Source organism: Meleagris gallopavo, chromosome Z (genome assembly GCF_905368555.1).
Source record: "Meleagris gallopavo chromosome Z, MGAL_WU_HG_1.1, whole genome shotgun sequence".
Classification (NCBI taxonomy): domain Eukaryota; kingdom Metazoa; phylum Chordata; class Aves; order Galliformes; family Phasianidae; genus Meleagris; species Meleagris gallopavo.
The window spans coordinates 39,893,949-39,918,841 of NC_139435.1; the positions used below are offsets into that span (position 1 = coordinate 39,893,949).

General features: G+C 39.3%; 2 protein-coding genes across 8 annotated transcripts; one reads left to right on the forward strand and one right to left on the reverse strand.

Annotated features, from left to right (window-relative positions):
* Positions 1–319: 319 nt before the first annotated feature.
* HNRNPK (heterogeneous nuclear ribonucleoprotein K) lies at positions 320–20,219 on the reverse strand. Of its 5 annotated transcripts, none has more exons than XM_085213771.1 (16): positions 20,081–20,219; positions 17,860–17,939; positions 17,678–17,757; positions 16,843–16,952; positions 15,415–15,471; positions 13,865–13,908; positions 12,888–12,960; positions 12,230–12,343; positions 11,145–11,273; positions 10,403–10,707; positions 10,055–10,109; positions 6,243–6,293; positions 3,025–3,046; positions 2,867–2,949; positions 2,382–2,551; positions 320–1,534 (listed from the first exon to the last, which is right to left on the reverse strand). In XM_085213771.1, exons 3-16 carry the CDS (start codon positions 17,724–17,726, stop codon positions 1,501–1,503), a joined length of 1,296 nt encoding a protein of 431 aa, XP_085069897.1. In that variant the 5' UTR covers positions 17,727–17,757; positions 17,860–17,939; positions 20,081–20,219; the 3' UTR covers positions 320–1,500. The 5 variants fall into 5 exon arrangements, with proteins under 5 accessions (XP_085069897.1, XP_085069900.1, XP_085069899.1 ...); XM_085213774.1 differs by lacking the exon at positions 20,081–20,219 and adding an exon at positions 19,818–19,944 and having other exon boundaries at positions 320–1,473; positions 16,843–16,940; XM_085213773.1 differs by lacking the exon at positions 20,081–20,219 and adding an exon at positions 19,818–19,944 and having other exon boundaries at positions 16,843–16,940.
* RMI1 (RecQ mediated genome instability 1) lies at positions 20,176–23,995 on the forward strand. 3 transcript variants are annotated; one of them, XM_085213768.1, is made up of 2 exons: positions 20,176–20,314; positions 21,240–23,995. In XM_085213768.1, the coding sequence occupies exon 2, from the start codon at positions 21,251–21,253 to the stop codon at positions 23,138–23,140; it is 1,890 nt and encodes a 629-aa protein (XP_085069894.1). In that variant the 5' UTR covers positions 20,176–20,314; positions 21,240–21,250; the 3' UTR covers positions 23,141–23,995. The 3 variants fall into 3 exon arrangements, with proteins under 3 accessions (XP_085069894.1, XP_085069895.1, XP_010724093.1); XM_085213769.1 differs by having other exon boundaries at positions 20,303–20,434; XM_010725791.4 differs by lacking the exon at positions 20,176–20,314 and adding an exon at positions 20,321–20,480.
* The last annotated feature ends 898 nt before the right edge of the window (positions 23,996–24,893 follow it).

Below are 24,893 nucleotides of genomic sequence, written 5' to 3' on the forward strand. Positions count from 1 at the left end.
CACGGGTGGGGCTGTCCCCAAGGAGGCGAGCGGGCCGCGGTGGAGCGGCGTTGTGGCCACATCGCTGATGGCACGCACAAAAAAGTGAGGCCCACAAACGTCCTGCTTCCTTCGCCCTCAGTTATCTGAAAGCCAGCCTCGTTTCCTGGACACGAAGCCGCTCCGTAATTGGCTCCAAGGCCGGGCCCGCGAACCCTCCCATCCTACCAAGGCAGGAATTACACCCCGATAAAAACAAAAACAAAAAAAACCTATAAAAGCAAAGCGTCCTACCTGCAGCCGAAGGGAAACAAAGAATCCACTCATACGTATATGCAAATCGGTTTGCAGTTTTTAATTTATTTTTGTTATTTATTTAGGAAGTGAAATTTAGACTCAAACTATAAATACAAAGGTATTACACAAGATATTCAAGAGGCTTTTTTTTTTTCGTTTTTTATTTCTCACATATTTTCTATGGCATTAAACATACAGCAGGGAAACCAAACAAGGTTAAATTTTGTATACAACAAAAACAAGTTACAGAGTTATATACTGTTGCTTTGCCAATTCATAAGAATGTCTACCTCATACAAATGAAAGCTCCGAGAACAGCTAACCAACTGCCATTTCTAAGTGTTGTTTGCATTAAGCGAGCTGTCTAGAACCAGTGTGCTTTACCACTGCTTACTCAGTGACATCACAATGTTCTTAAATATTTTATTTATATACTGTCACCAATATATAGAGGTACTGCAAAGAGGGCCAAACGCTTGCAGAAAGTCATTTTACACTAAGTTCACATGAACGTTTTTGCATTTTATCCCCAAGGAGCAAAGCAAAGCTGAGCCATTGCTTCACACAGTCTCATTGTTAAAAAAAAAATCCCACATAGCTCCATCTATATCAAAGAAGCATAAAAGCAAGCTTAACAGCAAATTTCACTTACGCATTTTCTTGTGGGTGGAAATAAAAGGGTGTATTGATTTTAGATATTACCTTATTTATATCTAAAGAGAGATGACTACCAAGAATAGATTCACTAAATTTATTGAAAAATCAAAAATGTTTCTTATAAAAGAGCATTACATTCTGCACACTGCTCTTGAAGGATGCCAAGGACACGTGGACTACCAGTATTCTCCCCCTTCAAAAGGTACAGTGTACATAAAAGCAGGGTGTTCACAACAGTTACAAAGAAACGTTACAATTTACCACCAACAGTGAACAAAAAGGATATTCACTCTCTCTGCTGTTTCAAAATTTCAATGTTAGTCTCACGCGCCCTTTCCCTCCCCCAAAATATTTGTAAGGAACTAAAACATTACATCTGGTGGACAGCAAAGATTCCACTACACCTCAAATGCAGAACACCTATGAAGCAGAGGAATGTTGGCTTTTTAAACAGAAGCAGATAAAAAAAAAAAATAAGGTTGCAGGACTCCTTCAGTTCTTCACTAGTCTTAGAAAAACTTTCCAGAATACTGCTTCACACTATAAAAAAGAAAAAATAATCTTGCATTAGAATCCTTCAACATCTGCATACTGCTTCACACTATAAAAGAAAAAGAAAAAAGCATGTATTAGAATGATTGACCATATATCTTGCATCAACATTAACAATGACATTCTTAAAACAGATTACATTTCAAGAACTTGTAATACATTAAAAAATAGTTACAAAAGATTAACTGCTAGTAATTATATATATATATACATATATATATATATATATATACACACATATATGAATATTTTAGGCACACTTAAGAATTAGTGATCTGAAGCTGAACACTGAAGTTAAACATTAAATGATAGCTAACATGTTAATAAAGCAAAACTTAGCCAATTGTACCTGAAGCTGTTATTTGCATTTGGCAGAAATGACAAAGTAACACTAGCAAGGTGTGAAATGCTGCTTAACAGCACCAAATTGTCCTGATTTCAACTTGTCCTGTAGAGGCATGATCTGTGCCATATGGCAGACTGTGATTTGTTGTCAATTTAATTATCTAAAAACAACAAAATCACTAGTCTTCCACACAGAACTAGACCAACATCCACTGAAATCTTCTACATTTTCTACAGGCTCTATGTAATTTATTACAAGTAGTTTGTTTGTGTTTTTTTGTTTGATTTGCAGCAGTTTTCACCAAAAATGAGAGGACTGCTTGGTTAAGATGTCTTCCAGCAAATTAGTTTTGAGGGTGTCTTCATTTTAGTTAGAATGGAAAACAGAGGAGAATCAAGGCAGAACTATCACTGGAGAAGTTAGGTTCAAACAGTTACTTAAAACCTGCCTTCGAAGAACTCTATTACAAAGAAGAAGCTTAAAATGTACCAGGAAAAAAGAAAAATCAATTTAAAACTGACAGTGAGAACAACATTAAACTTCAACTTGCCTGTTCTGCAGTAAATATTGTGCATTTTGTATCTGGTCCTGTGTTCCCGTAATAGTTATAATCCGATCTTCTGAGCCTTCTAGTGGTTCATCAATTTTGATTGAAGCTCCAGACTCATGCCGTATTTGCTTGATTCTCTGGCCTCCCTTTCCAATAATAGATCCTGCCAGCTAAGGGAAAGAGCAAAGCGTTCATTTACTGATATATCTTGACATAACAACTATTGGAAAAATCCCAGCAGTGTTTGCATGTGAGTTTAATTTTAAGAGCTGCAATGGCAGCTTCCTTCTTTACAGTCTCAAAACATTCCCCCCCCCCAATACCAAGTACATAAATGCAGAAGGGATAAAATTGGAGAACTGGCATTTTAAAAAGAAGTCGCATGGACCATTCCTATTATTTGATATTAACTATTAAAATTGCTCTGAATATCTCTGTGACTTTATCTTAAATAAACAAATTAAAAGCAAGATCACTTTACTTACATCTTTGGGAATCGTTACTTGTGTTGTGATGATAGGTCCTCCAAGATCTCCATATGAACCACGTCCTCCTGCATAAGAATAGTCTGATTTAAATGTATGTATCAAGCCCTTTGAAACTTCATAATTAGTTAGTATCAAGGTTCTGTATAAAAACTTACCATATCCAGAGCCACCCTCAAACTGTAACAGAAAGAGAAAGATACTGTTCATTACTTACACGCTTCATTAACATGTTTACAATTTAAGTAACACACTGTTAACTCTGAGCTTATTTTATACATAAATCTTAATACCCCCTTCCCCGTACTCCCCCGTTACTAGCAATATAGAAGTGCTAAAATATAACAGTCTTTCCCCAGTAAACCTCTAATGGCAAGAAGAAACAAAAGAGGTGCAAACCTCATTAACCTCTTGTCCTGCCTTGTCAAAAACTTCAAGAAGGTGAGACAGAAAATGAGATTAACGATCTAGACAGAGCAGTTTATCAAGCAATCTTTCTAATTCATTTGCTGGTAGACAGCTCAATGCTTACCTACTATGAACTTTCAAATCAAGAGATTTGAGAACAGCTTCATTAATACTATCAATATAGCTCAGGAGAGAGAAAAGCCTCATTTTGGTCACCAAAAGTATACCAGTGACTGTCAGCCCTCCTACTCCATTCATCTATATCTTAAAACATAACTCTAAATACACCTCTGTAACTTGCCTCTCAGTTATGCTATAGTCCTTTCTTTCTTAAAAGTCTTTCTTCAAACATGACATGAGTTACTTCTGTTCTGCTAAAACACCATATATCAAATCCAAACCACTGTAATAAGCACTCCTGGCATATTTTAGGATTCAGACTAGTACTTGATATCGAAGTGTTTCATTTCATTCAGTGCCTTCTAAATGCACAAAACCTTATTTTATTCTTTTCCTATAAAGGCATTTCTTTAGAATTTAATTTCTGGAATTTAGATGCTGAAATGGCCTCTGTGAGAAGAAACCAGAACTGCTTCTGTGCCCAGATACAGCCAGTTCCAGCTGACTCCAAAACACCTACAACCCACTGCTGGCAAGAGCTGAACCTACCAGCAGATTCTGTGGCACTTCTGTGATGCCATATTTAAGAAAGGGAAGTAGGTAAGTAAATAAATGCCATGTACCAGCTGTGAGAAAGAGGAATAACAAAGGAAAGATGCAAGAGAGATTACTGCAGACACCAAGGATAGAAGGACTACAGTATGGTACTATGGGCAGGAAGTGTTCTAGACCACCAGAGCAGATTCCTCCGCAGTCTGTGAAGGAGATCATCGTTTACTTCACTACAGTCTACGGAGGATCATGTGAGAGCCAATATCCAAACTGCAGTTTGTGGAGGACACCATACCACAGGAGGCAGACATGCCCTGAAGGAAACTGCAGGGTGCAGAGAGCCTGCAAAGGAGTTCCCCCTGGCAGGAACTACTGCCCATGTCAGGAATTCAGACAGAAACACGTTTTTCTGGTAGGAACGTGTGTCCGGCAGAGGACACATACTGGAGCAGTCTGTTCCCAAAGGATTGGTACCCCATTGAGAAGTCTCATTCTGAAGCAGATCATGAAGAACTGCCTGTGCAAAGGACCTGCCTTGCTGTAGTCAAGGAAAAACAGTAAACCAGTCGAGGTCCCATATTATGGAGCAAAGAAAAGTGAGAGGAGGAAGGAGTGGCAGGGAGGAACTGTTAAAGAGGTGACTACCACCCACCAAAGCCCATCCTCCCTGCACTGCTTAGGCCGAGAAGGAGGTGAAAGAGACAAGAATGAAGGACTGAAATTAAGTCTGGAAAGATGATTTCAGAGGGAAGGTATTTTTAGTTTAGTTTTTCTTATCTCACCATTCTTGCAGTTTCAAGGCAATAAGCAACATGAATTTTCCCCAAACTGGGTGACAATACTTGATAATTTGTCTCCTTGTCTTTATCTCATGAGCTTTTTAATCTTAGTTTCTGCCTTTGTCTTGTTGAGGAGGAAAAGTGAGAGCACAGCTGAGACAAAGCCTAGCAGCCAGCTAAGGTCAACCCATCACAACTACCAGACTGAGAATGTTGTAATGCAACCACTTCTCTCAAAAAAACTATCTTCTACTTTCTTGGAACACCAAAATTAAAGCTATTTGTACCAAATTCTTCAGCTTATCACAAAATGGTTGTGGTTGGCAGGGACCTCTGGGTCCACCAGCTCCAACCCTTGCCCAGCAGGAACATCCAGAGTAGGGGGCCCAGGAACACATCCAAGCGGCTTCTGATCTCCAAGGAGACTCCACATTTTCTCTGGGCGACTTGTCCCAATGCCTTGTCACCAGCACAGTAAAGAAGTGCTGCCTGGTGTTCAGAGGGAACTTCTTGTGTTCCAGTTTTTGTCCACTGTCTCTTGTAATTGATCCAGGTACCTTTGCAAAGTGCCTAGCTTCATCCTCTTAGCTTTAAGTATTTACATACGTTGATGAGATCCCTCCCAAGCCTTCTCTTTTCCAGTTCAAACAGTCCTACTTCCTTCACCTCTGTAACTGTTTTAGAGTCATCTATATAGTGTAATCATACTGTTTAGCAGCACAGATTATAATAAGCGTATCAGAGCTTGTAATAAGAAATACATGTAATAAATAAGAAAAGAAAGGGCACCGTTTCAGACTTAATTCAGAGAGCAATCAGATAGCATGCTGCAGATTTACAAACACATCTCTGCTGCTGTTTAATACACAAGCCCTTTCTTAGGCCAAACTGCTATAAAGAAAAATCTTCATTTCTGCTACTCCTTCCAAGACTGTGGGACAGCAAATAAATTTGACAGCAGTTAAGTAGTACAACTGCAGTGTCTGCGTGAGCTAAGAACTGATGTGTAACGTCTACCATCACTTTTGACAATTTCTGGACAGTACAAATACTTGATGAATCCTGTCAGAACTTTCCTTCCTAAAACCTGTTGTTCAAACTGAGTATTCTCAAGTACACAAACAATAAGAGGCAACTTTTAATATTTCCTATTTGATAAAGGAGAAAGCAAAAAACAGAATCAATACAAAATACATATCCTAAATATTTGCAATTATAATGCATCAGTTATGGATTAAATATTACTGTTTAAAACACTAAAGCAGGTTATAAAAGATACAATGGAACAGAAAAAATTCCTGTCTTCTGACTGTAATGCTACATACTTTCATATTTCTATTAACAGAACATGTATATGACACACTGTTAGGACAAGTTGCCAGAAAATTCTGAGTCAGAAGATTTACTATTTTCAACAGATGAAAACTGCCACTGACCATATTCAAGCTCAAAAAAAACTTGTTATCACTTAGCAAATTCAATGAAAATTCTTGGAAAAAAAGACCAGGGACACTCACCAGCTCTGGGGGCTGCATGTCATCACAGGCATCTACATGACACTGCATCATCTTCCAGGCAAAACATAAGAGGAAAAGAGGAAGAACATGTCTAAGTCTACATCTCAGAGACTTAAAGGTTAGATGCAACCAAACCCAATATAAGCTGATACCAAGGAACACTTTCCTGAACTACCTGTAGTACAATACAGACAAAAAAAAGTACGAGGCTTAGACAAATTACAAGACTTGTTACCTTTTACTTTCAACTTTCTCTCTCACTTCTACTGCAGTGTAACGTATTTTCCTCTAACATAAATAGACAGACAACTAGCAGCAAAGCATGAACAGACTTATTTTTTGTTTTTTTTCTTTTTTAAACCTCTTCTTAAAGTACTAAATTTATACATGAAAAAGTGTTATTCTGATATAAAAATAACATTTATCCTGTATGTTTTTAAAAAATGTTTATTAATGCTAAACTATCAGAGATCACCTTGATGCCAAGAGCAGGTCAAGGACACTGCTTCTCATATTCTACTAATTAATTTCTATTTACCTAATATAACCAATATTTTAGCAATATACTGCTTCCTATCTACATACATTACAGAAATTTAATTTGTTTTTACAACACACAATATATAGAACTTTCAGAATTATATAGAAAGGACTGAAAAAGATTAACAGGAGATTATAAAAATATAGTTTCCAAACTACTATTAAGGCATAGACCTTTGCAGAGTTAAAAATGACGCGTAACACAGAACATAAGCAGCATACAGATAGAAAGTTCACCTCACAATTTAAAACAGCTTCTAAAACCCTAGCTGCATGTCTTAAGATACATAATCAAATCCTCTAGTCTATAGACTTACTGGTGCTAGCAACTACTGGTACTAGAATGGAAATCAGATGAAACATTGGCTGGGCAAGGCAGTATAAGTGCCATATAAATAATAATGTATTAACTCTTATTGCTTATTACAGAAGATGCATGCAGTCCTTGTGAATGTCAAAACCTGTTTTTTTAACTTTTATCCATTCTAGAATTTTTCATTTTTTCCACTACTCAGGTAAATAAAAGAGATGTAAAATATTCTTCCTTTACTGATTTTTACTGGTTTGTATCAAATGTCTTAAACATTAATAGTATTTGCATTCAGAAGCGTATGAACTTTTACTGCAGTGTTTACACAGTAAGTATATACACATACCTAAGTTAAAAAAAAAAAAAATAACTAGGAATCATCTGAAGGAGCAAAGTACCTCAACAATGGAGATACACTCCATGAAAGTTTCTGAAGACGCAGCCCATTTAAGAGATGTATTTCATTTTAATTCTCTATAAACCTCAATTTATAATGTTTACCACTATAAAAATTATTAGTTAAGCTAAAAGGGGGAGAGCGGAAACAGAGCAAATAAAGTGGCTCTTCATGCTTATCCATTTTTCTACCAGCTTGAGCTGAGATGGAGCTAACAGTATCATACAGTAGCTTGTATGATACTATGGCCTTAGGTTTATGCTTTAGGTTTTTGGTAAGAACAACCTGATAACTATATTTTTTAGTGACTAATGAGCTGTGCTTACAGAAACAAGGTCTTTTCTGATTTTCACATTGCTCCTCCAGTGAGCAGGCTGGAGGTGCACAAGTAGTTGAAATGCAGCAAAACCAAACCGACCAAATGGAAGGATATTCCACACTATACAATACTGAGCTCAGAAACAAAAGCTGGGAGTGGACGGAAGTGAAAGGAGCATTTCCCAAAGTCCTCCTACTGGTTTATCTTCCCAAGAAACCATTAGTTTTGATGGAATTCTGCTTTCCTGGAAATGGCTGAATATCTGCCAGTCATTGGGAAGCACTAAATGAATTCCTTAGTTGTTTTTTTTTTTTCGTGTGTGCAGGTTTTGCCTTATCTATTGAACTATCTTTAATCTTTATCCACAAGTTCACATTTTCACCCTCCCAATTCTCCACCTATCCACAGCAGAATGGGAATGAACAAGTGGCTGTGTGCTACTTCCTTGCCTACTGGGGTTCATCCACAACCATTGCTGATAGGTTTGTGTGTATTTATGTATTTGAAAGAGCCACGGGAATAGCAGTGTTAAAAAAGAAAGAACATACTCAATTTTTTTTTTCCAATTGTCTGAATAGTTCTCATGGTTCTGGAGTAGTTACAGCCTGCAATGTATAGTTATTTAGGATAAACAATACAAACCTGTCCTTCAGAAAAAAGAAAAAACCTTCAGAACACAGGTAGTATGTCAAATGAACCCTTGCAAAAGCAGCACACAATTAAACTGTAAGCCAGGCAAGGAAAACTAACATTATTTTAAAATGAAAATTATTTTCATCTCAAAATCTATAAGGCTGTTAATGTCTTCTCTCAGCATCCCAAAAATCAATGGTTCAACATTCAGCCTCAGTGGTCTTTTAACTACTGCAAATTTATTCCTTTACTAGAAAATGGAACTGGCAAAATACAACATTTCACATTGCTAAGATTTTGGAGATGTCTGCCTGAGAAGAGCATCTACTGTTGCCTATTTGTTTTATCTATACAATACACGAAAGCAGTGTTTTTGGTCTATGAAAATGAACGGATGTGATTCCACTTTCTTATGGACATTCAAGTCAAGAAGGTAAAGGCCAACTTTCAGATTAACAGACCAAACAGGAGTCCATACAGTTTTTCTATTCTAGCTGAACAGGGAACTGAACTAGGGAACAAAGCTAGAACACATTACCACTTGGAAATAAAGCTAAGCAAGACTGCTGAACCAAATACCCAAGAAAGGGCAAGCTGCCATGTTTATATGTATTTGTGATCAGCTTCACGAACTGTAAATATGAAAACACAAAAACTCAGCTTTGACAACCTATGAATACATGTAAATAATTATTTTGGTTATTTCTTGATTCTTCCGGTTTATTAGGACATTAAGTAGTGCAGGCAACACTTCTCAGTGTCTGTTACGTGCAACACTTTAATTTCAACACTTCCAGTGAGTACCTAGCATCCCTGTAATATGTTCATCCAGTAACTCTTACTCCCAGGAGGAAGAGAGTGTAAAAGCCACTTATTGATATTTCCTCTTTATTTCTTCTTCATTCATTAATTTGAAGAATATTTTTTAAAAATCTGAAAAAAAAAATCTCATCTCTGTCATTTGTCATTTTAAGAAAGGTACCTAACAAAGCTAAAAAAAAAAAAAAACGTTACCACAGACAGCTATGATTTTTCTTCCTATTACAAGTAGAGGAATCTATTTCAACTACAGATGATTGCTGGTGAAATTGCATGTCATGGTAGTTTTAAAAGTTTCCATAAACTATAATTCCACCCTCCTTCCCCCTCCCTCCCAAGCAGATATTAGCACTAATATGGTCAAACGTACTTAACTTACTATAATAAAGTTCAGTAAACAAAATATAAAATACTATTGATTTTTAGTTGCCTTTTTAACATGGGTGTTACGCCTTCCATGAATAAAATAAGGTAATTGTTTTGACATGCATTCTTTACTTGAAAAGCTTAGCATCTCCTGCTTCTGTGATTTTCTCTAAAACGAAAATCTAAAAGTCAGTGCATGATAAAGCACAGTAGAACTTGCTGTGACACCGATGGCAGAAGGAAGCAACAAGGGAGCTTAAGGTTACTGTCCTACATAGTCCTTATCTTATAAACACTCCTTTGGAGGAGGGACTGCTTTTATAGAGAAAAGACTATGCAAGTGCTTGTGTTCAGCAACAGTACCTTCAGACAGTCATGTGCTGAACTCTGCTTATAAAAATGTAAGAATGTGAATTTTAAACTCCTACCATTCCATCGTAACGGTCTCCTGGTCTGCCTCTTCTGTCGTAAGACATCAGATCTCTGAAATGAAAAAACATCACATAAATCACATCATAAACTGGTTTCCTACATTCTCGTTCAAATTTTCACATTCATAAAATGTAACTACTTTAGCAAGATAGTGAATGACCTAAAGAACCCTACAATGGTCACTGTTCTAGCAGCCTGCATGCTACAGTACAAAAAAATAAATTCCAATACATTTCAAAGTGCCTCAGAGGACTATATACACAATCTTCGCTATGAACACTGGGAACCTGAACACAATTCAATACAACTTGACTTTTATAAAGTGCATTTATGCAACAACTCACCCGCCACGAGGAGGTGGAGGAGGAGGAAGGGGAAGATTACGAGCTCTGCTGCCGCCTCTGCCACCACGACCTGGTGGAGGTGGTGGAGGTCCTCTACGAGGGCTCATATCGTCATAATCTCTTCTTGATGGAGGCATAGGTCGACCACCACGGCCAGGAGGCATTCGATCAAAACCTCCTCTCCCACGCATAGGAAAACCCACTGGGCGTCCCCTTCTATCATCAAACATAGTGAAGCCACCGTAGTCATATGTTTCATCATAAAAGTTGGGATCATAAGGCTGAGCCCGTCCTTTTATTGGAGACTAAAATAAAGAAACAAGAAGTTAGCACCATTATAATGAGCATATTTAAATATATTACATGTATAGAAGTGAATTTATGCATTTAGATCTTATTTTTGATTTCACAATGCTTGTAAGAAAGGAAGAAGTGATGAGTTTCCTCTAAATTTGATGATAGAGGAACTGCTATTACTTATCAGTTGCACTGATTTTCAATTTTTGCATTAATGTTAAGTGAAGCATGAATAATGTCCCACTAGTATAGAAACTGCTTAAGTGCATCCCAATTCTGGAAAACAGCAACTACTTCAAAACTTCACATTTCAGCACTTAGCTACTGCAAAAGTAGGAGGTACAGAATTCAACTGAAACTGAAAGATCTAATGTTCCAACCAAGTGATTCCTACTGTTTTCAGGAATGCCAAAAGAAGAATAAAATCAAATGTAATAAACATTACCTCAGAGATAAGATCCAAAATGATCTTGATACATTCAACAACTCTATCAGGTTTTCCACCAATAAGCACCACTCTGTCAGTTGAATGAGGGCAGCACTCTTGGAAGAGCTTAATGGTGGTTTGAGTGTTCTATTGAAAAGAAAATACAAGACTCAGAAATAATATAAATTTTATAAACTCCTTGACAATAAAATGGTTAGAATGTCCACTAAAGTGCTTTTAAATAAACAATTCAAAAGGCAACTGAATTTCTAGTTATTTTAAGTACTTTCTACTTTTGAGTTCTCACAATAAATTTAAATTTTAGCAATGTATGTTTTAAAGCTCTGTAATTATATATTTCATTATTTCCCCTTTGTTTTTTATGGCTAGTGTATACCACTGTTAAACTACATACTAACATAAGGATCACACATCCACTGCAAGATTACAGGTTTTATTAACTTTCAGGAAAACATGCTTTGGATACAAGACACCGATGCTGCTAGGATTACATGCCTAACCACCTTGTCTTTGTCAGCATACACAGAGAGTTGTCAGCTTATACATGAACTGATCTGAAATTGCCTCTCACACAAACCAAGAAAGGACAGAGAACAAAGGTCTTTTAAGTTCACAGAAACCATTAGCTGTTTTGAACAAAACCTTCATTCCTTCACTGAAGGAAAACAACAGTCTTCAAGTTTTAGATAGATATTCAAACATCTACTGCATTATCATAATGAGAGTGTGTAGACATGGATTCATCTTAAATCATTCTGCATGTCCAGCCACTCACCCCAAGGAATCTAAGCCTATGCAGTAGGATCCTTCCAGGAGTGATGAACTTTTTAAATTTAGAAGGGTCCTTTATAAACACTATCCTACCAGTAACATTGCTTAAAAGCTTGAAGAGAAGTACGAGGCTCTATTATTAATCATCTCTTTACTTCTGAATGTTTCCAATAAAAATTCATCTCAGGATACAGAAGTCACACACATTGTGGTAACAAGGAACTATCCACCAGAGGATACCTACATTTGCACTTTATGAACACAAAACACACAGAACAAAAACCAAATCTTGGAAGAAAAGGAAGCAGTACCTCTCTGAGTTCTTTGATTTTAGCACCCTTGACACCAATAATTCCTCCTGCCAAACTCTGGTGGATAAGAAGTCTTAACTCGCAGTCAAAGTCGCTGCCTTTGTAGTGTTGATACTGTCAGAAATATACGTTAAAGAAGGAAATAAGAGACAATTTTTTTTCCTCCAAAGATGATAGCATGATTTAATCAATTGCAGAATTGTAATCCTTTATTGCCTTTGATATGATAGTATCTTGCCTCAACATGAACTGATGCAAAGATCATCTTCCTTACTTCTTTTGTGACATTGCAAAACTTTCTCTAACAATTTCAGAAGACAGCAAACAGTGCAACAAGGTTACAAAAGCAAGGCAAGGTACAAATGAGAATACAAGTACTTCAAACTGGAAACTAAAGAAAGTTAGGAGACAAGTGTTCTGGAAACAGGAGGAAGGGGAAAGCTACTCCAAATACTCATTTAGTATTTAGAGACTGCTCTTTCTGTCACCTATCAAAAAAAAAAAAAACAAAAAACTAACACATAGCTTGAGGGTTGTGCTCCTTTTTTAGAAAACAAAAGTCTTTTAATTTAATGTATTAAAAAGCAGCATATCTAGAATTATCTCACTCTAAAAGCAATCCTTGTGGGTATAAGAACAAAAATGTTAAGAAACTTACCTCTTCTAAAGTAGGGATAATCTTCTTCAAGATTTCTCCAATTGTCTCTATATCTGCACTTATACTCAAGATGCTGTCAGAACCCACAGTGCCAGACAATATGGAGAAGGTGAAAAGAACAAGCAGAAGTAAATTTTTTATCCATAATGATACTTAAGATTCTAACAAGATTTACTGCACTGCAGAACTTAGTCAATATACCCCAAATAAAGTAAACCTGTTTTCTGAATTCAGAACACATGCATTTTTGTTTATAGCCAATACATATGCATGATAAATTTAAGATTAGGTAGGTCTTGCAGAGAGACAGAGAGAGATAGAAAGAGAGAATGGGCTTTTGGAAGGGCTCAGATTAAGTGGGCAAGAAATTGACGCAGAACTGAAAGCAGAAGTGAATATTCATGTTCCCCGCCACCACTAATTTAGGATACCCTCGCTGTTACATTGGTAAAACTGGCACACCTTCTCGTAGTATAAGTGGGGATATGCAAGTGGTGAACATCTATCTGGAGTAAGATTATGATACCAGTTAGAAATCAGATTACTAATGGGCTCTGCAAGAAAACAAATACAAATGCAAGACAAAAAAGGACAATACAAATGAGAAGTGAAGGAAAGTGAACCAGAGTTAGCATTTCATCAGAAATAATTATGAACAGGCAATGTTGAGGGAGCAAGGTGGGCCACAAAGACAGAGCGAGAGACTACTTTGAAACAATTTGATTTACAATGCAGCGAATATGCAACACTTGAAGCTGTGCTCCTTCCATTGAAATAAAATTAGTGGATTGTTTGGGTGGGCAACTCACGTAAAAGTTCAGTGACAAAAAGACTTAATGGGGAAAATAAGACAGAAAACTTGAAAAAAAACAATACACCGTCTATAAGGGGATACTATTTAATTATATAAAGGCAGGTAATAAAATACATTTCTCTCTTTCTAATCAGGCAGTGAGGCATAAACTGTTGGGACATACCGCTCGGGGCCACTGCTGTCTGGGACTGAAACACTGGCATTGTACTGCATTGGTCATTGGCGTTCGTGGATGTTGGCATTGGGCATGGGTATTCAATCAGAAGTTGTCAAGTATGGTACCCGTTTGGCAACGAGCACATTTTTGGGCATAGCCAACCAGGGTTTTCACATGGGCGTTCAGGGGCGGATGGGCCAACGTCATGGTGGGCAACGCAGGGGCAAGACGATCCAGTACATGGGCAACGGAGATATATGGCCAAAAAAACAAGGAGAGGGAAAAGGGGGAAAAGCAATAAATTTTAATTTAATACAAACTATACTCATTACTCTCAATTAATGAAACAAGCTTACGTTGTTCTGAAGACTAACACAATAACGGATTGCTACAATGACTGTGGCTTATCAGTGTGGACCTTAAAAATGAGTCACTCTATCTGACTGAACTAACTTTTAACATACGACGTTTCAGTAGCAGGCTGGCTCATGAGGGTAGACACAAAACCTGTCAAGACTGATACTACGAAGACCTTGGGCAAATAGGGAATGTTAGTTTTCCAGACCAGTCTAAATTATCTGGACTTAGGTGATCTACTAATTATTTTAAAAAAAAAAAAAAAAAAAAACCAACAACAACAAAAAAAAAAAAAAAAAACAAAAAAGAAAAAAAAAAGAAAAACGAGAAAACCACTAGCTGCCAAAGAGAGCATATGTATGATTCCTGACCATTTCAGCTTAAAGCTACTTGCTGTATTTATGACCTTAGGTGGAACAGATTTCTACTGAGACATTGCCAAATACTGTGTTGAACAGAGTTTTGCTTGAAAAAATTGTTGAAATTGTAGTTGATGTTAAGTACAGGAGTGTAAACAAACAGAATTTAAGAAGCGTTGCCAAGTTTTATAAATACATAACATTAATGTTGAACATGTGTTTAATTGTAAGAGTCAACCCAATATAAAATATGAATAAGCATATAAGTCATGACTGTTGTTTCCAAGTAATAGGATCGTGTTTCTCTACTGTTCTATGCCCATATTGTAATCAAGTAAACCTAACATTACTGTTTTTGTGTTTCACGTGCAAGCTGTTAAGGAATGGACAAACCATTTTCATGTTTTGTTGCGTGTGTTTGTTCTTGTCTTTTTTTTTTGAAGGAAGTTAAAGAACTCCTCTATCACTGGGTTAGGCCAGCCACCTGCAATGATTTCAGCAGCACTATAATTGATTCACACATATGGGAAATGGTACAATTAAGGGTTTTAAGTTTTATCAGCATTGCTCGTTAGGATGTTAACTCACTTGAAGTGTGTAATTTAGTGGAATTCTATTCAAAGGAATAGAGGTTTTAATATAAACCTCTTCTCTCACATGAGTCAAGCTGGGCTTTAATTACTAAGTTTCCTACTCCAACCACCTACAAATAGCTTGTAGCTAGACTACTGGTGTCTAGAGTTGAATTGCTCCCATTTCTAAATATGAATGCAACCAAGCTTTCGATGTGGTGCTCTGAAAGAATTGGTGTTAAATTAGTTCAAACTCGTGTATACTCACGTCTGTACGAAGTGCCTTAATATTTTTGCCACCTTTTCCAATCACTGCTCCAGCGTTCTAAAAAAGAGTTTTCAGAAGTCACATTTTGGCAACAATTCCGAACTTCAGAATAAGAATTATGTATCTACTTTCATAGTATCCTGTTGGCAGGGGGTGAAGGAGTGGGAGTGTAGTTGGTTTTGCTTTTGAAAGGTTTGGATCAAATAGAAACAAACTAATGAAGATTTTCCATAGGAAAAATACCAATAACTCTAACTTAGAATTCTAAGGGAGAAGCATTTCGTTTTACAACTAACATTATTTCAATTCAAAATTTAAGTCTAGACAATTCTGCCTATGTTAGAACTCACATGTATGTATCCGCAGTTAGGACTACAAGTTTAAAAAAGAGGATTCCATGAACATCAGCAGTTTCCCTAATTTAACCTTTTTTGTTGTTTTTATGCAATGTTCACAAATTTCACTCTTGCTCTCCAAACAATTCTTGATAACTGTAAGTGTTTCCTTTGGTTTACATCTATTTAAGTCAACTGACTTTTCAGAGGGGTGCATTTGGCAAAAAGCAAAGACAACATTAACAATCACTAACTTTCTAAATGTTTCTAAAGAAGCATCAGAAGTAAGCTAGCAGAGCTCAAGGAAAAGTAACTGCAAAACTACATTTATTTTTTTTTTTACCAGGTTATTTCAAAGACTACATGCAGATCATACCTGAGGCTAACAGTACACAAACATTTCCACGTAACTTGATTACTGGTCAGAAATGCTGCACGGAGTTCAGATATTTCCCCGTGCCAACACAAAAGACTGAGACGCTTCAGACAACATAAATTATCCTTAACAACTGTAAGCAGAGGAGGAAATTCATATATAGCAAGTTTACAGCAAGAATTTACGGTAGTGCATGAAGCTATTGCAATCCCTAAAGCATTATTCCCACATTTTTTCCCATTGGTGCATTTGAACAGATTTAGGAAATTTGTAAGTGAAAGTTACTAAAATCTCAATAAGATCTCAGCTCAGCTCCCACACAATTAACAATCACTGGCTGACCACTCTCTGAACTGCTTCTTTTTTGAAGACTAATGCACAGTCACATACCCTTTTCCCCCTCCTCTGCTCCAAAATGACAATCTACTCAAACACAAGAAAAACAGCTGTTCATTTCTACTGCTTTATTTCTTCAGAATTTGTTTTCTATAAATAAACCAGCAGATACAGAAGAACTTACCCTCTGAAAAAATTACTGAAGAAAACTACATCCCAATAGTCTTACTACTATCCATGCACACTGAGAAATACTTCTATTTACTGTATATTAAATAAAGCATGTTCTTTCTAAACCTATGTCCCAAATTACACTTTGTCCAAGCTGTCTTGTGTAATACTATAAGCAACAACAAGAGCAATAATAAAAAGATAGCATACTTTGCTTTGAAGCAGGATACGCAATTCAACCATCTCATCTGTATTCCGAGATCTTTTGAAGGCCTGTTCTTCCTCCATATCTTCTGCAGGACGTTTGCCTGTAGAAAGGTCCATAGGGGGGAAATACAAACATTTATTTAACTTTCTAAGTCAAAACAAAATGAAACAAATTCCAAATTTATCCTCCTCCTCACACATTACTTCCTATGAGCCCAACACTAATTATTGATGTCCAATCTCAGTATCCATAACAGGTCAACAGTTTTTTACATTACCAGCCTGCATTAGTTATTGAGATCCCATTTAAAAACCTAAGAATCATGATTTAAATGTCAATGTTACACACTTGTTTGGTGACACATTAGCAACATGCTGTTTCAAACAATACAGCATCACCTGCCCAGTATTTCCTCTTACAATTTACATCTGTGAAAACCTCTCAACCAAGAAGTTCAAAGGTAGCTTGTCCAACACTGAAATAATGGTGAAATAACAGGAAAGCAGCATTTCAAACACTGTTTGGAAAAACTGGCATGAATCAACTCAGCACTACCTCCCTAACTTCCTGCAATGCAAAAATACTGTTAAGACACATTACTGGTATTTTTACACAGTTGCAGCCATTTAGGCAATCCCTAGAACATTTAAAGAAAAATCACACTTTCATGCTTCAAAAGTCAGACAGGGCACAGAAATTGAAAGATTTAATGCAGAATGCAAAACGGGAGCTGATAAATGCTTATTTTATACAATTAAAGCATTACAAGATGTTTAGAAACAATTAAATTATAAAAGACTGATTCAGAAGAAAAAAGTAGTCCTTGAAAAAATTTACCATTTGTCTCTGTGTTGGTAAAGGTCTCCTCCTGTTGTTCAGTCTCCATCACCTTTTTTTCTTAGGCTGGCAGATAAAACCTGTTGAAGAACAAGAGTTAGAATACCTATTTCATAGGAAGGCGAATTGTGCATTATATTGAAGAGAAAAAGAAAAGATCAATACCTGCTTCTGGGACTTACCGCTGCTATATATCCTTGTGGAGACAAACCTCAAGTATTCTGGGCGGGATCAAAATCCAACAGCCTATCACCTCCAAAACCTATGAAAACAGCACAGATGAGCTGTGACTTGCTTCTGGCTATGATTCTCATTACAGACAGAAAAAAAAAAGAGGCTTGACCCAAGTTTTTGCTGTAACGCCCTTCTTTATAAATGAGAAAACATACGAAGGCCAAAGGCACCACTAAGAGGTGATATTAAACAAATCTATAACCTTACAAATAAACAATTATCGTCTTAAGTATCATCGTTGCCAAGCATTTGGTCATTTTAAGTAATCACTGTTATTAACTGTGATTTTCAGATACTTAAAAGAATACAATTCCTCTACTTCTACTGTTTAATTCTGAATAATTTCAAATAAAAACCAGTAAATTTTTGGTAACTGTTAACATTATTTTTTATAAGTCTTGTGTCAACTAACTAGCAGGCATTTTAATATGCCTTCTTTCATTAAGTCCATCTGGAAATACTCGCAAGGCCAGACAGGAATAATTTCGTAACTTAATTTCTTCCAAAACATAATTTCTACAGATAGCACCACCACACAATCGACTCATCTCCCTGGTAACTTATTGTTTAATTTCCAGCAAACGTCTGAGAGTCTGGTTTCCACAAAGGAAAGAAGGAAGGAGAGCTCAACTTTTTAAAGGTAGACCCAGCCAGTTGTTAACTTGTTACAACCGCACTGTAAGAGACAGGTGGCAGCCGTGGAGCAGTGCCTTCCTGGGAGAGGTTGGTCTTTGCCTTGTGTGAGCTAATGAATCTCAACCAGACACTGCTAAAACGCTATTATGCGGTGAAAGAGATTTTTACAAGGTTCAATCAGCCCATCTGAACACCGGTTATTCCACTTCCGACCATTCCAAGAATTTCAGCACCGCAGGGAAGGGAATGAAATATAATATCTTGGTTCGGGGCTTAATCTCCCCCGGCCTCCTGCACTGATCACCCACAGCAAATCTCCCTCGTCACGTGTACTTAGGGTGCTCTGCGTTACAGTGCCTGTTCTTCATACCGAGCGGGTGGCACTAATTTGACGACGGCAACGTTCTTCTACAAGCACCAGGAGGACAAAGCGTCCACAAGCGGCCGCAGCCCCGAAAACAGCGCCGGGAAAGACAGACGTGGTTCCGTCTCCCGCTTTCCCCTCGCCGCCCGCTTCCCGAGCAGCCGCCGTTACGTAACCCGCAGCCCGAGCCGCAGCTCCCGGCGGCGGCGGCGCGCAGCAGAAATGGCGGCGGCTGCAATGGCGCCTGCCCGCTGCTAGGCGGAGCCGACGACGGAGGAACCTCCACCATGCGGCCGCAAAGAGATCTCCCCTCTCCCGCCCGGGGGAACACAAAGAAGGGCGGCTGGCGGCTCTCGCCTCGCCGCCAGGGACAACCTAGCGGCAAGAGGGGCTCCGCAAAGAAGTAGGCGGCGGCGCGGGGCGCGCCGCTCCGTACCGGCGAGGCCTCTCGGCTCAGGCCGCGGCCGCCAGCGCCCTCCCCCCGCCGCCATAACTGCCGACAACTCGCCCCGGGCGCGGAGTTGCCAAGGGCGGGAGCAGAGAGGAGGAGGAGGAGGAGGAGGAGGCGGCGGCGGCCGCTCCCCCGCCCTCCTGAGCAGCCGCTGTAACGCCGCCGGTCTCGGCCGCACCGCTCGTGCGGGGCCTCCACCGCTCTTCGCATCCTCCCCTCCTCGCCGGGGCCGCCCCGCTTTCCTCCTCCTCCGCACCGCCTCACCGAGCTTCCCGCGGGACCCTCCTAAGTCCCGCGGTCCGCCCGGGCCTTTCACCTCACCGTGTCACGGAGGGGCGCGGCGCGGCTCCACTCTCTCCCCCCCAGTGTGGCCCGGCCTCCCCGCACCCACCGCCCCCAGCCCGGCGAGCATGCTAGGCCCCCCCCGCCACACCTTGCCGGGGGGCCAACGTTACCTGCAGCCGCCGCCGGCCCCCGCGCACACAGCAGAGAAAGGGGTGCAACCCCAACGCCGACGCACACCTTCACTGCGGCCCGGCGATTGGCCCCGCCGCGCCCCCCCCGCGCGGCCCTGCCGCCGCCTCGTTGGGGGAGAGCGCTGTCGATCAGCGCTCCGCTCCGCCCTCCGAGTGCGCCACGGCGAGGCCGGCCCTGCCGTTCTCGGGACAGCAGTGCCCGCAGTGCCCGCCGTCCCGCGCCGCCCCGCCGGTCCTCCTACCTGCCGGGCGGAAAGCTGCCCCGGGAGCAGCAGAGACAGCGGGAAACGGCGAAGGAGACCGACGGCACCCCAGTCGCGCGCAAAGAAAATGGCGCCTAAGAAAACCCCGCCTGCCGCCTGCTGCCCGGCGTCCAGGGGCGGGGCTCTCGCGAGGCCTAAAACGGCGCGCGAATCGCGGCTGTGATTGGCTGCCGCGGTGCGCGGGCTCGGGATGACCCCCCCAGTGGGGCTGCGGTAAGTGCGGGATGCGTCGGAGATGCGCAGAGGTCTCTGTACGCCCGCTGGGAGCCCTCGAGCCCGGCGCAGGCGGTCGCACGTCGGTGGTACTATGGTGGGACCTTAGGCAGTGTTGAGGCAGGTGTTCGTTTATGTTGCTGTAGGACATAGCGGCTAAAACCAGGTATTGTGTATTTTGGGTGTTCTGGGGGTGAAATAGTTGTGGGCACGGTTATACAGCCTGGATACACACAACTATTCCCTAAGCTAAGCAAAAGCTGCGGCCTTTTAGCCTCCGGTGATCGTCAGGTGCTGACTGCCGTGACGTGTTGCCGTCAAACTCTGCCCTGAGGCTTGAGATAGCAGAGGTATTTCCTGTGGTCGGGCCCGAAGCTCTCAGCTCCGGTGCCACAGGAGTGAGCAAATCTGTGTTGTGGATGGGGCCTTCTGCTTCTGTTCACGAAATGGGAGATAATGGTAATCTCAGGTCAGTTCCTGAAGTAAATTCAATGTTAACAGCGGCACTCAGAAGAAGATAACAAAAAGTAAATAGGAAAGTCTATTTTTGTGTGTAGCTCTGGTCATGAGATTTGTTTTGGTCTGGTCTTTCCATGCACAGCAAGGGGGAAGCAGTTGCGTACTTCTGATTAAATCATTAGGAAAGAAGGACTCCCCAAGAAGGGTTAGGTGTTGAAGTCTAAATACTGATCCTCCATGAGCAAGCTGCATGCCAGCTGAGGCTTACTTGTTTAAATGTTAGAATTGCATACTTATTTTTAGTATCTGTGGAAGCGTTTCTAGTTGAAAATGCTTCTATGTTGTCACACTTAGAATAGCTGGGCTTCTAAATGAGAGCAAATTGCTGTATTGTAGGAGTGAAAGGTATGTCACAAATTCAGCTGTTGTCAGAAGTGTAAATATGTCTTTCTGGATTTTGTTTTAGCTTGAAAGAAAATGTCTACGCCTAATGTCACAGCAAGAGTGGAAACCTGGCTTTCATCTACATGGCACATTAAAGTTCCTTTGACATGGCTGGAAGCATGTATTAATTGGATTCAGGAAGAAAATGGTGGTGGCAACTTAAGTCAAGCTCAAATTAACAGGCAGGTGTTTGAGCAATGGCTGTTTACAGACCTAAGAGATTTGGAATATCCTGTTTTGCCTGTTGGTATCTTAGATGCCCCCAAAGGAGAGTTGTCTGGCTTTTACTCCCTGCAGATTGACTCATTGCTTGATGTTAGCCAACCGGCATATTCCCAGTTGCAGAAAATAAGAGGGAAAAGTACTGTAAATGAAGAAGTAACAGCCAATACTCAGGCATTCCAGAAGCCCTGGGAAGCAAAGCCTACCCGAATGCTGATGCTGCAGCTAACTGATGGGATACATCAAATCCAGGGCATGGAGTATGAGCCAGTGCCTGTCCTCCATAGCAACCTTCCACCTGGAACAAAAATCACCGTGCATGGTAATGTTGCATATCGTCTTGGAGTCCTTTTGCTTAAACCAGAAAACGTAAAACTCTTGGGTGGTGAGGTGGATGCTCTTCTGGAGGAGTATTCTCAGGAAAGGGTCCTTGCTGGATTACTTGGAGAAGCTGAGAACCCTGATTCTGTTGGACAAGCAGGTCATGAACAAATTGTTCTAGGTCCTGTGGATGAATTAGGACAAACTCTAGGCCCTTCGGATGAAGAGCTCTTGGCCAGTCTTGATGAAAATAATGATTTTATTTTAAACAATGAAATATCTTTAGAAAGTGGATACTGGAGTAGAAGCAACAATTTTAGTACAGCCTCAGGTTCACTCACTACACACAATGAAAATACTTTGCAACAGGAATCAGTAAGTCTTTTGCCTCATTCAGATGAACAAACTCCACCTCTTATGGAGTACGATGATGGCTTTTTAAATGACTTTCCGTTGGAAGATGACATTCTTTTGGAAGAAGAGATCCAAAGAGAACTAGAAGTAGTACCATCAGTTGCCAGGAATGGAAATGTAAATTTAAGTACTGAGAGAATTCCACATACATACCAAAGCTCCCATGGTTCATCTTTAAATGAAACTTCTGAAAAAGATGATGGATATATAAGGGAGAAGCCTGTAGAAGTTAACAGCAAGCAAAAAAATCTGGGAGGAACAGTATCTACTGGAGATAGAACTAGTATTAGTGGCTTTTTACAGTGTAACAGTGTATCTCAGGCTTGCAGCTCAGCGACTGTTCTTTTGGAAATTCCTTATGAAGAAAGACAGAATGATTTAGGCCTGGATGAGAGCAGCTGTCAATCCCGTCATGCTCCTGACAGCAGGCAGTTGAACGAGGATCCTGTATCTTTCTCAAAAACTGATCCAGAAGCAGATCAGCAGGCCATTCTTTGCAGACCAGAAAATGCATGCGATCTCGATTTAGATTCTCCGCCTTTCACATACATTTCCCTTCTCCTTGCAAAAAAGCCAGAAACTGTTACAGTTGTGAAAGTGAAGTGTTTTATTGTAACTCTTACTGGAAATCTCACAAGCAGTAATGGGTCCTGGGGTATAAAAGCTAAAGTCTCCGATGGCTCTGCTTACCTTGAAGTAGATTTTGCTGATGATATTCTAACAAGTTTGATAGGATTTTCAGTGCCTGAAATGCATATGTTGAGAAAAGATCCAGCTTTACAACCAAAGCTTAAGGATGGTTTAGAAAGATGTCAGAAACAATTGATAGATCTCTGTTGTTTGATGACTATAGAGTTTAATCCATTTCAGTCTAAAGCCACTGTCTTAATTCTACAGGATATTGATGCAAGACATCTGGAACAATTGAAGAAACGTTTAAATAAAGAACATGTACAACGCTACTGACCTAACAGAAACATTTAGATTAATATTTCCTCCAAGAGCTGAAAATTTAACATTTTGAAGTTAAGTGGTATGCCTCTTCTTTCAGAGAAAGTTGTAGAAAAATGAGAAGAGGGGATGAATTGATGGGAAAAAATTTGTCACTGTGCTTCTTAAGTGACAGCATTGAAATACATTTTTCACATAGTTCTGGCTTGATTTAAAATGTTCATGTATTGTTTTAATTTAGCAAAATCTTCTGTGTTCTTGACTGGTATTCTGTAGGAGCAGATTTTGTCAGGAAATGAATAATAAAGAACAAACCTGCTTGTTCTTACTCTTTCACAAGGATGAATTCTTACCTGATATTTAAAAGGTAGCTGTGGAGGAAAGCAGTTGAGTAAATCACGATAGAATTATTGTTCACTTTTGATCACTTCTGAATATGCCAGCTTGAAAACTTGAGTGGATAGTGTTTGTGCAAGAGCCTGAGGTATAGAGAAGTGGAAGATTTTCTTCTAAATATTCAGGTGTAGAAAAATCAAAAAACCTACATATACATAAATGGGATTAAAAAAAAAAAAACCAACTGTATGTAAGAGGTTTGGCAATTAAAAAATATATATTTTATTAGCAGAAAATAATTATTTTAACAAATATGTTTCTATGTTTTGGCATGTTAATCATTGCTAATATTTTTGAACTCAGGCAAACTTATTCATTAGCTCTTACAGTGTTTATTAGTCTAATCTCTCCACAGAGTTGCTAAATACTTGTGCTACAAATCTCCTGTATAGTAATATTGGCCTTAATTTTTGTTTTGTATTTCTGCTTTTAGAGTGCATAAAAGTAAACATTAAACTTCTTTTATAAATTTTGGTGAAAGCTGTTTTGTCACCTTCAGAGAAAAGTTGTAAGTCTTCTTGAGTGTATAGAGAATGAGAAATATTTTTGTTTTTGTTCTTCCCTTTTCTTCTTCCCACCCTTTAACCTTCATTTTGCTGTTTGAAATGAGTAGAATTCTGAATTCTTCTAGGAGTAGGGTGATGACAGCAGAAGTCTGTGCAATGTTGAGAGAGCTTGCAGAGAATGTAAAATCGGTAGTGAAAGAGGGATTTTTCATTTGGGTTGTCATTATTTAACTTTTTCACAGCCTTTTCTCTTTCTAAACCATGGCTGCTATAACTTTGGAAGTTGCTGTGAGACTCTGTCAGTATTGCTTCCCTGCTTTGCCCCCAATCGAGAGTTTTTCTTCAAGACTCCAAGGTACTTAAAGAAAAGTAGGGATAATTTGCTAAATAAGATAAAAATGGCTGCAGGTGGAGAAAGGAAAAGTTCTGTGAGGCAAGGGCCTTTTTATGCCTTTTTGTTTCCAACAACTTAGAAATTTATGAATTCCTGTGTTCCTTTTTACTTCCTCTGCTTACCTTTCCCCCTCCAATCTGAAGAGAATCTGAGCAAACCATAACCCTGTTAGTTGTCTGTTTTTTATATTCTAGTCTGTTGAGAGTTGTGTGTCATTTAGAATTGTAATAGCAAAAATTTAGATTGCTATGAAGAATCTATTTTTGAAGCAACTGAAGCTCCAGCATTATAATGTGTTTGTTAATAGGGAACTGACCAAGCTTCATCTCAGGCAATCCCCTTAAAATGTAATACAGATGACTAATCTAGTTTTATGGTAAACTTTTACATTTCTTGGAGTTGCGGAAATTACTTAATTTCATTTGAGATGTTAACTTTATCGTGAAAGTCCTTTAAGTTTGACCTAAAGGAA

Coding starts and splice junctions, on each gene's coding strand:
- RMI1 (XM_085213768.1), top strand. CDS start 21,251: ATGTCTACGCCTAATGTCACAGCAAGAGTGGAAACCTGGCTTTCATCT.
- HNRNPK (XM_085213771.1), bottom strand. CDS start 17,726: ATGGAGACTGAACAACAGGAGGAGACCTTTACCAACACAGAGACAAAT. Junction 15,472..16,842: donor GTATCCTGCTTCAAAGCAAA/GTATGCTATCTT, acceptor ACTCTTTTTTAG/AACGCTGGAGCAGTGATTGG. Junction 1,535..2,381: donor CAATATTTACTGCAGAACAG/GCAAGTTGAAGT, acceptor TTTCTTTTATAG/TGTGAAGCAGTATGCAGATG.